Source organism: Brugia malayi (assembly GCF_000002995.4).
Source record: "Brugia malayi strain FR3 genome assembly, contig: Bm_v4_Chr2_contig_001, whole genome shotgun sequence".
Taxonomy (NCBI): Eukaryota; Metazoa; Nematoda; class Chromadorea; order Rhabditida; family Onchocercidae; genus Brugia; species Brugia malayi.
This window is the reverse complement of record NW_025062476.1, coordinates 13,194,209-13,207,261: the sequence shown is the minus strand read 5'-3', so window position 1 is coordinate 13,207,261 and position 13,053 is coordinate 13,194,209. Positions and strand designations below refer to the sequence as shown.

The window sequence follows — 13,053 nt, the reverse complement described above, 5'->3', positions numbered from 1 at the left end:
TCTTATTCATATTTAATTATGTATTTAAAATTTTTTAAGAACAAAAAAAAAAAAAAAAAAAAAAATGTTAAAAATATGTTAAAATTATAATTGTACTAAAGTTTATTACAAAGTATAATTCTATTAGACTTACTTCAAACTATAATTATCTTTTAATTTATTTGCATTTGTTTGGATATAATTTTTTAATTTTAAATATTTTTAAAGAATTAAAAAATAAAAAAAAAAAAAAAAAAATATTAAATTACCAGCAACTGTAATTAATTGTGCCGCTACGTCAAAGTTACGTTGCATAAGTAATAATTGTAATAAAAATACTATCAATAGTAATTGTTGTCGTTGTAGTTGTCGTTGCAAATGGTAAACAAATAAGATCATTAGCCGTTGTTGTCACCTCGTAACAACACGACGATAAGCATTTAGATGTAATATTACGATGAAAAATGCACCTTAAAAGAATAAACGATTATAGTAATATTAAATAAATATATGACTTTTCTTTCTTGACAAAAAAAAAAATGAATTAATTTTAAAAAGTTAAAAAAATAAGTAACAAAATATATTTAAATTTTCAGGCAGAAAAAAAAATGATTAACAATAAGTTTTGTTTGATAAATCGAGAAAAACAGAACTTCTTTATTACAATGATTTTATAGATAATAAATATTTTAAACAATTATGCAATTAGTTATGCGATTAAATTCTTAATAATAACAAAAAAAAAAGTTTCATTTCGCATCCTATAATTTAAAATGCTCAAATTAAATTATTTATAATCACAAATTATTAATTAATAATAATTTAAAAAAAAAATTATTTATAATTAAGAATTAATACTTTATGCAATTAATTAAGCGATTAAATTCATAATAACAGCAAAAAAACTTTCACATAGCAAAATTATATATTCTAAAATTTAAAATGCTCAAATTAAAATCAAATTAAAATAACGAATCAATTAGCGCTTTACTATTTTCTAATAATTAATAATTCAATAAAATCAGACTGATAAAAAAACAAATAAATAAACAAATCTCATTAATTTTTTAAATAAATAAATGAATTAAAAAGAAAACAAATAAAATAATTATAAATTAAAATGATAGACAATAAAAATTAACTCTCTTATAAATAAATAATAAAATTGTATTATTTGCTTAAAGTAAATCAAACATCGTTTTTACAAAAAGTTTTATGCTAATGATCAGTCATCCATAAATAATATACATATATATATCCAAGCACAGAATATTACTGGGCCAATTCTATAATTTATTTCAACTACCCTTCCCCTTGCCCTACCCCTTCCCCTACCCTTTCCCTTCCCCTACCCCTTACCCCTTCCTCTTCCTCTCACTTTCATTATTTTCATCATCTTTTATTTCACTCTTTGTCACTCTGTCACATAAAAATTTTTTTTTTCAGCTTTTATCATTTATTTGCTTGAATAAAAATAAAAAGCTTTTAAAATATGTGATAAAAAACTCTCTCTCTCTCTCTCTTTCTCTTTCCCTCATATAACTTTACTTCCTGTCTTTCAACTTTTTTCCTTTCTCTCTCTCTCTCTCTCTCTTATATTTTAGCTCAGTAAAAAAGCACTTTTTAAAAAAAAAGGACAAGCTTTTAAAATATAGCTAAAGAGCCAAGAGTATGTACATATATATGTACATACAAAAGAGCCAGAGCCAAAAATATAAATGTACATACAAAAGAGCCAAGGGTATTTATGTATGTATAAAAGAGCCAAAAATGCATATATATATATATATATATATAAAAGAGCCAGAACCATTTACGTATATATAAAAGGGCCAAGAGTATGTATGCAAAAATATATATGTACATACAAAAGAGCCAGGACCATTTATGCATATATGAAAGAGCCAAAAGTATATTATAAGACGGCCAAGAGTATTTATGCATATAAAAGAGCAAAAAGTACATATCTATATACAAAAGAGCCAAGAGTACATATTTATATGTAAAAGAGCCAAGAGTATATATATAATGTTATTTTGCTTATATGCCTTTTCTTAAAGTAAAGCTTTACTACACAGGAAATAATATTGGAATTGCTATCATTATTTATGGTATATTTAGCAAATATATTAAAGCTATTTATATTTTCTTTTCTTTTCTTTTTTTTTTTTTTAGCCAAAAATTGAATCACTGTTTAGTAAATAATTGTTAGCAAATTTTATTATATAATAATAATATTATTATTTTCATTTTGTCTCATTCATGTCAATTATTAATTATAAATTAAATATCAATTATAATTATAAATTGAACTCGAATTAGTACTATTATTTATCAATTATAAATTAAAATATATTTGAAGTGAAAATTAGAATTTGAAATAATAAAGTATAACTATTGCTTTAGTTTAAAAAACAAAAAGAAAAAACAATAACTTTTCGCTATTATTTATTAATGTTTCTCATTTAAATATTATAATTATTAACTAATTAATATAAATAATTTATGCATCATAATAAAATGTAATATTGTAGTTTAATTTATTTTGCTATACAATTAAAAATTATGCATAATTTTCAGATTAGATTCAATGTTTAAGTTAGATTTATCTTAATTAAAAAAAAAAAAAAAAAAAGGAAAGTGGTGGCAACATTCACAATACAATGTTAATATTAATTACAATTTTTAGTGCATAACTAGATGTTGACAATTGTGACAAGATTTGTGTCGCATGTCACCAAAGTTATCAAATATTTCATTTAGATTCTCATGCATTAGCACATAATTTATCTTTGATGATAGTGTTATCACAATACTTCGTTTGCTACAAATATTGATTACAGTCTAACAACTGATAACACTTACTGATATCAACATTGATATATCACATTTATCCATTACTAAAATTTATGTTATCACTAGTAAATTTTCATTTATAAATAAAATAAAATGCAATTGTTATTCATTGATATTAATATTTATATTTGAAAACTTTTCAAAATTTTAGCCATTTTAATTAAATTGAAATTTCATATTTCAATGATAAATTTTATAAAATAAAAAATATATTAGCTTTTTTTTTTTGTTTTTGTTGTTATTATTATTATTTATTTTTAATGGCTTTTCAAGTACTAATATTTATAGTAATATTTCTCATAAAGATACTGTTAAATCTTTATTTTTTTATAAAATGAAATTTTAAATTTTTATTTGTTTAAATTGTCAATGATAATGCCAGAATGTAAATAGATCATGTGCAATGTAAATAAATTTGTCAATTAAATTCAAAAAATACATCTTTTTTTTTTTTTTGATGAGTTACAATTTTAAAAAAACTTATCAAATAAAAATTATAGCGAATATTTTTGCATACTTTGATTTATTTACATTTTTTGTTTTATCAAAAAATTTGACACTAAATATTTTCATAAATTTTAAATTATTCATTCAAATAATTTCTTTCATTTTGTTCTTAACACTTATCAATAATAACAAATTAGGCTGCAATTGAAACAATCGAAATAAGTTCAATTTTTATATCAATTTTTCGGGTTTATTTGTTAATGAATCTTTCAGGAGAAAATTATTTAATTTGATCAATAGTGCAATTCATTTCTGTTTGTATTGCATGCATGCTATCTGCATGCTGCAAACAAAAAAGGGAAAAAGTATGGTTGATCATAAGGTGTTAATTTTCTTTCTTTTTTTAAGTGCATTATTAGAGTATTTCGCATAAAGTTATATCATAACTTTTTCTGTAACTTTCATTGACATATAGTAAAGTCATAAGCAAAGTAAAAAAAAAAAAATTTTTTTTTTTGACGTATATGACGTACAACAAAGTTTCCTCACTACATGAGGACTATAAGAAAAGTAAGATTTTTTTGACGTATATGACGTACAACAAAGTTTCCTCACTACATGAGGACTATAAGAAAAGTAAGATTTTTTTGACGTATATGACGTACAACAAAGTTTCCTCACTACATGAGGACTATAAGAAAAGTAAGATTTTTTTGACGTATATGACGTACAACAAAGTTTCCTCACTACATGAGAACTATAAGCAAAGTAAGATTTTTTTGACGTATATGACGTACAACAAAGTTTCCTCACTACATGAGGACTATAAGAAAAGTAAGATTTTTTTGACGTATATGGCGTACAACAACGTACAACAAAGTTTGTCTATATGATATACGAACAAAGTCATAAGCAAAAAGTAAGACTTTCCTTTTGACGTATATGACGTACAATAACGTTTTAAGCAAAGTAAAAATTTTTTTTCTTGTAATAAGATAATTTCCTTCTTCTATAATATAATGTTGCTTTAAGTAATCACTGAATTAAATAATAAACATTAAAAATTTCATACTGTTAAATCAAAAACACCAAAAATAATAATAACGAAGCTAAAGTGTTAAGCTAAAAAAAAAAAAAAACTCACAAATGATAATATTCGCATTATCATAAACAGATTTTAATTCTTTCAGTACGAATTAAATGTTACTTTTGTTGTTAGTAATTAATAAGAAATATAATGAAATGTAGTAATATTTTTTTGTTTGTTTATTCAAGTATTAAAGAGTCCCCAAATTAATAATATTTCAGATATATATATATATAAGCCATTCATGCCTAAATTTAAATCTTTCATTTGAAACGATTTTATTTTATCAAAACTATAATAGATAATACTTCACCCTCCCCCCCCTCTCCGAAAAAAAAAAAAAGGAAATGTTTTTTTTTTTTCTAATCCAAAAATGTTTCGTTTTTCTCTTTTTTTTTTCCCCCAGAAAAAATAACAATTAATCAATCAATCGAAAATCGAAAAATGGAATAATGTTTCTCTTTTTGTTTTCTTTTTGCTATTTGTTATTTGTTACAAAATAGATAATGCTGTAATTTTCAAATCAATAACAAAGTTTATGCTATAAAATTAATGAAACTTGTAAATTAAATATAAATTTGAACAAAATTTCAATATATGATACAATTTATCATTTAAAAATTCATCTCTCAATAGTAATTACTTTAAAAAATTTTCATTAGATAAGAATACAAATAACTATCCTTAAGTAATTACTTAAAATAACTTATAATAATTTAACAAATAATTTGGCAGAGGGAGAAAAAAAAAAAAAAAAGAAATGGATATGTCATTTTTTTGCATTAATTGTCAAAATCTTAGCAACAATTTTTTTTCATTAAAATAATATTTCTTAAAATGTTTCTTTCTTTTTAATGTTTGAGGAAAAAAAAAAGAAATATTAGATTAAAATAAGAGAGTGAAAAATTTTGACAATAAAATTAATTGCATATTTTTAATATCGCAAATAATTTAAAACATACATTCAATAATATTTTTCCACATCTATATAAATTCATTTTTTTTTTTTTTTTAAAAAAAGAAAAAAAAAGGTACACTATTAGATGTTATCCTGGTAAATTAGCAAGTTTCTCGATTAACTTTTCATAAATTGTCACACCATTTAAAAAGCATTCCTCAGTGATATATTCATTATAAGCATGAAGTAATAAAGGTATTTTATTGATTGGACTAAAACCAATTGATCGTATTCCTTTCTGAAAAGACAATAAAATTATAATTTTATAAAAAAAATTTTTTTAGATAAAATTATGTATGACCAAAATTTGAATAAATTAAATTAAACAAGCAAAAGAGCAAAAAGAAATTGTTAAACCTGTCTCAGAAAACGTGAATCGGTTGATCCCGGGAAAATATCCAATAATATCGGATAATTCCTTAATGAAGAAAAAAAAAAAAATGTTATAATCAGTATGAAAAAAAAAAGAAGAAGCAAAATTTACAAGTATTTTTTAGTAAAAATTATCTCAATGAATAGCAATTTTACATTAATTAAATGATCATATCATTACATCTTTCAACTTGAAATCAGATTAAGCCTAGTGAATGCGTTCTAGGCATAGTATTTACTTGTTAGATTAAGCCTAGTCAATGTGTCCTAGGCTTAATAATTACTTCAGTGAGATTTTTTTTTGCACAGCTTTTCCTGGATTAAATTTATTACAGAATTATAAAAAAAAAAAAAAAAACATACAATTGTTTAAAAACTGATGAAAATGCATGCCACCATGGATCATCATCTGTTACTGGTGTCATCGCTTTAATTCTTGTATTCTAAAATTGTAGTATAATTGAAAATACTTCAAAATTTAAACTAAATTAAAAAACATTAAAGTAAAAAAAAAAGACATTTAAAAATACTCTAATAATATGGAAAGAAAAAAATAACAAAATATTTGCAAAAAATGTTAGCATGAAATAAATAAAAAAAAATAAAAATACATAAGTGTATACCTTTATAAAGCTATATGTCACATCACTACCTGCATCTGTACACCATTTGCTAATTTGATTTTCCAATTCCTATAAATTAAAATTAATAATAACCATTGAATGGTTTGATTGAAATTATTCGAATCGATAATAAAATTGTTAATAATAGGCTAAATCTTTTGTGCTTCAATTAAATTATTTTAATTCATGTAAAATTGCTAAAATTATTGCTATTTTATCAAATTTAACCTCAAAATTGTGCATTGGTGGTATCCGAAGATCGAACCCTTAAAAAAATAAGATGAATGATAACTTTAACAATTTAAATAAACAGGAAAAAAAAACAGCTATCGCCAATGAAATTTAAAAAAAAAAAAAAAAAATTATGAAACAGCTAATTATTCATTGTTTAATTAAAGTAAAATTACATTTGATGTGTAAATCAGATAACCTGACCTCTAATTAACATACTCTGTTAATTAATTAATTAACATCAAGTGCTTATATAAAAAAAAAAATTAGAAATGAAACTTACATACTTTAATCTCCGTTGGTAGTACATTCAATTGAACTCCACCCTAAAAAAGAGAAAAAAAAATTTTGAACAAATTTTTCCATTAAATAGTTTTTCCTTCCAAACCATTTTACTCATTTCATTGCTAATTTTTTTTTCCTTTTTTTTTTGTAAAAATGATTAATAAATGATTTTTTACGAATTGAAATCAATGAGCTAATTTATCCTATACAGAATTATTTCGCATTAAAGAAAAAAAAAATAGAAATAGAAATAATCAAAAAAATGTCATAAAATAATTAATCATAGTAGTTAAATGACAAAAAGAAAAACTAAATTAAAATAACCTCAATTTTTGTTAAATTTACAGAGATAACATTGGACAGCGTTAAATCTTTGTTTAATTCAAGTAGTTTTTTTTGTTCCTCTCTGAATTTCATAAAACTGTTGATTATTTTTTGCTAAAAAAAAAAAAAAAATATTTAATATATAGATATGGTATTACAAATATTATTTTAAAGAAATTAAAAGCATAATTAAAACAAATTTTTTTTTTTCCTCCTAAAATTACAATCAAGTAAACTCTTACAATAACAAAACAATGAGTTAAATTTTTAATTCTTTACTGGAAAAAAAAAAATAAATCTAATATACATCTGTTTCAAATTTACTTACATACTTTCAACTCATCATTTTTATGTTTGAATTTAAATGCATCCATTAATGCTTATTAAAATTATTTCAATATAAATATGCTTTAGAATCATTAAAACAATACATTTATGGGCACAATAACATTTATAAATTTTAATAGAAAATTAAAATGCAAATTAAATATTTTTACCAATTTTTCACTGGCAGTATTTTCGATTAATTGCAATCCATGTCCTGCTACACCTTTACAACTTATAACAATCCCTGACAAAAAAAAAAAAAAAAAAGATGATGAAAATTTGTAATTGTTTTCTAAAAATTTCCCTACATACTTTTAATTTTATTATCTTTTCATTTCTAAAATTAATTAAATTTAACAAAAAAAAAAAAAAAAAAAAAAAAAAAAGAAAAGGATGAAAAAGAGAAAAGAAAAACTTAAAAAAGTAAAAAAAAAAAAACATACACCATGGACATCTTTCAGCATAATATACTTTAAATGCTTCCTCATCTGTTGGTAATCCTTCATCCAAAGCAAATGCAACATTTAATTTTTTAAATACTTCACTTTCAACAAATTTTTCCATTCCATCTTCACCACCTATTTCTTCATCTAAAAATATTTCACATATCACATATACTGTTCTGCTTATTTCCTAAGAAAATTATCCCAAAAACGTTTGTTCAAACATTGAAAAAAAATAAAAAAAAAAAAAAAAAAAAAAAAAAAAAAAAAAAGAAAATTTAAATTTAAAAAAAAAAAAAACAAAACCTGGACCCCATACAAGATGTAATGTTCGGAGAAAATTGTTTTGATTTTGGTTAATTTTAAATAATCGTCGTATTGCTTCAACATATTGAATACCAATCGATTTCATATCTTGTGCACCACGACCATAAATTTTTCCATCAAAATCTTTTATTCCAGCAAATGGATCAAATTTCCAATATTCCTATAATATTTAATATTTTGAAAATATTTTACAATTAAAAATAAGAAGAAAAGAGACAAATGACTAATTTTTAAACTTTTCTTTCTTTTCTTCGTTCCGTTTTTCTTTTTTTTTTTGAAATTAAAAAAATAAAAAAAAAAGGTAACATTTTTTAGATTTCTGAAATAAGTATAAATTTATCAATTTTTTTTTTTTTTTATACAGAAGAAAAAAAAAATTCTAACTTTATTAGGTGTAGGAACAACATCAGTATGCGAATAAAGCATTAATGACGGAAGTGATTGATCACGTCCAGGTAAAGTCATAATAATAAATGGTTTACCTGGTACACACTGAAATTATTTATTTTCACCAGGTAAATTCATCAATTTAATAAATTATAAAACTAATATGCATATGTAAGTAAATATATAAATGTTTGTATGTTTACAATTTCTCATAAATGTTATATATTTCGATTTGAGAAAAAAAAAAAAAAAAAACCGGATAACAAGCCAATAAAAACAGTCATTTCTTTTTTTTTTTTTTTTCTGAGCATTTTGGAATGAAAAGAAAAGTAAGTTAAATAATATTAAGTAAATATTAAGTATTAACTGTTTTGAGCAAAATATGCACCAAATTTATGAATGAATTACCATAAAATATCTTCAACCGGATATTTTGTTTAAATTATAATAATCCATTTCATATACTATTATTAATTTGTATCATATATACAATAATATGAATAAAAATTGACATACCTCATGAACGGATCGTTCAAAATTCAATCCATCTACTAAATCAAATAAAAATCGAATACATTTCTCTGAAAAAATTTTGCCTTTTTTTCATGAAATATTTATACTATTCTGTTTTTTTTTTTTTTTTAAATTATATATTGTACAACAATTCCAGTTTTTGGATATAAAAATTAGTACAACGATGAAATGGATAGCAAAGTAATAACATAAATGTTTCTGGATGTTTTTATCGGAAAATCGGATTGTTCAAAACAATCACAAATTAAATAGAAAAGGCTAAGTTTGATAAGAGAGATGAAATTGATGATTTAATATGATTTCATCTTGTGACTTTCTACCAGGAAATTACGTATAACTATGTCCGGTATGTAATTTCAGCATAACCGGAATGACATATAATCCATAGTAATTGAATATTTTAATATATACTCCATTATATATTAAATTTTATAATATTATTATTATTATTAACACTATTATACTAAATGATTACTATTAAAAAGTAACTTTATTTATATATTTGAATTATTTATGTATGTTATTGAAATTATATAATTTCTAATAAACAAAAACACAAATAAAACAAAATAAAGTATTTTTTAATCATTGAAATTTTACCGTTACTAGAAGAAAAAATATTCCGGAAAAGATCTTTATGAGTAAATTTTGTAAAATGGAATGAATTAAAATAAATAATAAATTGAATCTAAAGCTATATAATTAAATATATGAAAAAAAAAAATTTATATCTTTTATTTTTTTAACAAATTATTTCCTACCATAATCCGGATTTGGATGAGCTGTATTGATGCGTAAATATTCACGGAAATTTCGTAACGCAATATCTTCGTCTTTTTCCGGAATTACTGATGTAACATTCATTCTAAAAATGATAAACGTTAAATAAATATTAACCAGTAAATATTTGAAATAAATATTAATAATTAATAAATAAATATTTAGCAAAAACTAGAATTGATTAGAAAATAACAAAAGCAATTACAAAGAGTAAATTTTACGGAAAACCGGATATATATTACACGGATAGAATATTTGTAATGAATTCAAAAATCTCTCAGATAATTATTACTAAAAAAAATTATCCAACATTTATGGAATTAATTTTATAAAAAAAAAAAGCATAAATTTTATTTAAATTGCAAATAAGAGTGAATCAAAATAGCGTAGCGTAATAAGTAAACGTGCACGCTACCAAAATTAACTTTAATAAAAAGTTCACGTAAGCCGGCATTAAGTTACACGTAAGCTACACATTAACAAAATTACATTTTGGTATAATCGTAAATGTATGCAACGAAATAAGCAATCGTTGTCTCACACATTTATTTGTTCATTTTTATTTTTTTTTTTTTTTTTTTTTTTAATAAATAAAATATAATTTAATTTGAAAAAGAAATTTAGCTAAAATTATATTTGTGTAAGAGAATGGAAAAGAAAATTTAGTATAAATTTTTGATTTATGTAATAAATTAAATTCTATAATAAACGTGTACGTTACCATAATTTAAAAAATTTACGTATGTTGAATAATTAACCAAAATTAAATTTCTCATTTTATACTATATTGTAAGTTCATAGAGAGGAACTAAATAATTAACATAATTGATTTTTAAATATATTTAAATATAATTTGAATTAAATTACTTAAATAATTTGGATGATAATTTTAAATATACATATTATTATTGATTGTTTTTTATTTCTTTTTTACAATCAAATTGTATTTATGTAAAAAGAAAAAAAAATAAAATAAAATAAACTTAAAGCCTGGAATAGACTAAATTGAATTGACGAATGATTTTTACGAATTTTATTAGAATCATTCGTTAATCAAATTATTAGGTATTATTATAATTTCCATTTCACTTGTAACATCTTATTTAGAATAGAATTTCATGATGTTACTTAAAACTTGAAACAATTAAATTAATTAAATTTAAATTTATTAATTAATATCATTTCAATTATCGGTTCACTATAATATATTTTATCATTTTTGTATTTATGGAAAAAATTTTTGCTTCATTTATTTTCTTCCTGTAATTCAATTTTACATCTCTTTCCGGATTCATTCTTGGTTAATGAGTTTATCTGCTATTATCTTACTATTTCAATTCTATATCTTTCCGGATTTATTCTTGGTTAGTGATTTTACTGCTTCAGTTCTACATCTTTCCGGATTTATTCTTGGTTAATGTTTTTACTATTTCAATTCTACATCTTTCCGGATTCATCTCTGATACTTATACTATGTACTTTTTTAAAGTTATTTTCAATTTGCTCATCATCCTTTCAGTTTCATCACCGTAAATCATGGCAATATATCGTTTGAAAATATATTACAAAATATTTAATCATAACAACGCTTTAAGAAAAAAAAAAAAAAAAAAAAAACTTTAAACGTTTTTTCACGTCTTTTAAACGTAAATGATTCATATATTACGGTAATATTAATAGCCAATACAAAATCAACAACGTTTTTGTGCATTGTCGAAAAATTTTTTGAAGTTAAAAATAATTAAACTTAAAATCAATCTGTTTTGTTGCTATCGAATTTTTTAACAAAAATTATTGATTTCTCAGAAAATGAAATGCGAAAGAAAGAAAGAAACAAATAAATAAACAAACAACAAATCATTCACTACATACAGCGATCAAAGATCACAAGCAAAGAGAATTGATTAAACAATTAAAAAAGTTTCTGATAGATATTATAATTTCAATGAATAAATGATGGAGCTAATAAATGAAATAATATTATCGTAATGATTATGTAATTGAATTAGTTCAATAAATTTATTAAAATAAAACTATCTAGCAAATATTGATATAATTATTAGAATTAAGCTTCCAAAAATATTTTAAATCTTTAAAATATTTGATAAATTTTACAGATAAGTTAACAGAATTTCAGACTTCTTCTAATTCTATTTCTCCTAAAATATTAAAACAAAAAAATAAAAATAAAATATGAAAAAAAAAATGTAAAAAAATGGAAATTTTAATGACTCATATCTGTTGTTTCATTTTCTGAAATGCGAAACATTTCTGAGATGCAAAAATAATTTGATAAAGAAAAATGAACCAATTTTTAATTCAAAATTTATATAATTACTAATCAATTGATTGTTGTTAAAGAGAGAGAGAGAGAGAGAGAAAAAAAAAAGCGAAAACAAAGATCGAAATTGATTCGATAATTAATTAGTATCATTAATAAATCATTAATAAATGAATAAAAAAAAAAAAAAAAAATCACATAGCAGCATTTTTTTCCTTAACTTATCATTATCAATTAGAAATAATTTTATCAAACAAAATGAAACTTATTCCGAAATGAACTGATATATGATTAGATAAGATATTTAATGATATGATAGTTAATAGTAGTATGAAGTAGAGTCAAAATTATTCATTGAAAATAAAAACTTTATTAAATTTCAATTTTAAACATAAAATATCAAAAAGTTAAATTTTATTTTATCAATGATAATAAATGAATTGATCTATCTATTTTCAATCAATGCTAGACTATCATTCATTACAACACGAAGAACGAAAACTATTATCTTCGGTATCATCAAATCATACACAAAAATACACAAACATACACAAACATACACAGACATGCATAGACATACACAAACATTCATAAAACGATGATTAGAAGACGAACTTTGGTGGTAATTTTTCAATTGCATTGTCAATTTCATTCGTTTCTCTTTTCTTTCTTTCCTTCTTACCTACCCTACTTAGTTTCTTTTTTTTTTTAGAAATAAAAACAATTTTTTAGAAATAAAAACATTTTTAGAAATTTTTAGAAATAAAAACAACAAAAAAAAAAAACAATTTTATTAACATTTTCCATTCAAT

The 13,053-nt window shown here is 21.7% G+C and overlaps 1 protein-coding gene across 1 annotated transcript; it reads right to left on the bottom strand.

The window, feature by feature from the left end:
- Window positions 1-5,415: 5,415 nt before the first annotated feature.
- Window positions 5,416-10,044, bottom strand: Bm17575 (Uncharacterized protein; the record flags this gene model as incomplete). The annotated part of the gene is made up of 13 exons (XM_043079418.1): window positions 5,416-5,565; window positions 5,685-5,745; window positions 6,063-6,142; window positions 6,323-6,391; window positions 6,551-6,588; window positions 6,837-6,879; window positions 7,163-7,276; window positions 7,660-7,733; window positions 7,933-8,079; window positions 8,239-8,419; window positions 8,644-8,751; window positions 9,163-9,227; window positions 9,942-10,044. The coding sequence occupies 13 exons, from the start codon at window positions 10,042-10,044 to the stop codon at window positions 5,416-5,418; spliced, it is 1,233 nt and encodes a 410-aa protein (XP_042935352.1).
- Window positions 10,045-13,053: the final 3,009 nt, after the last annotated feature.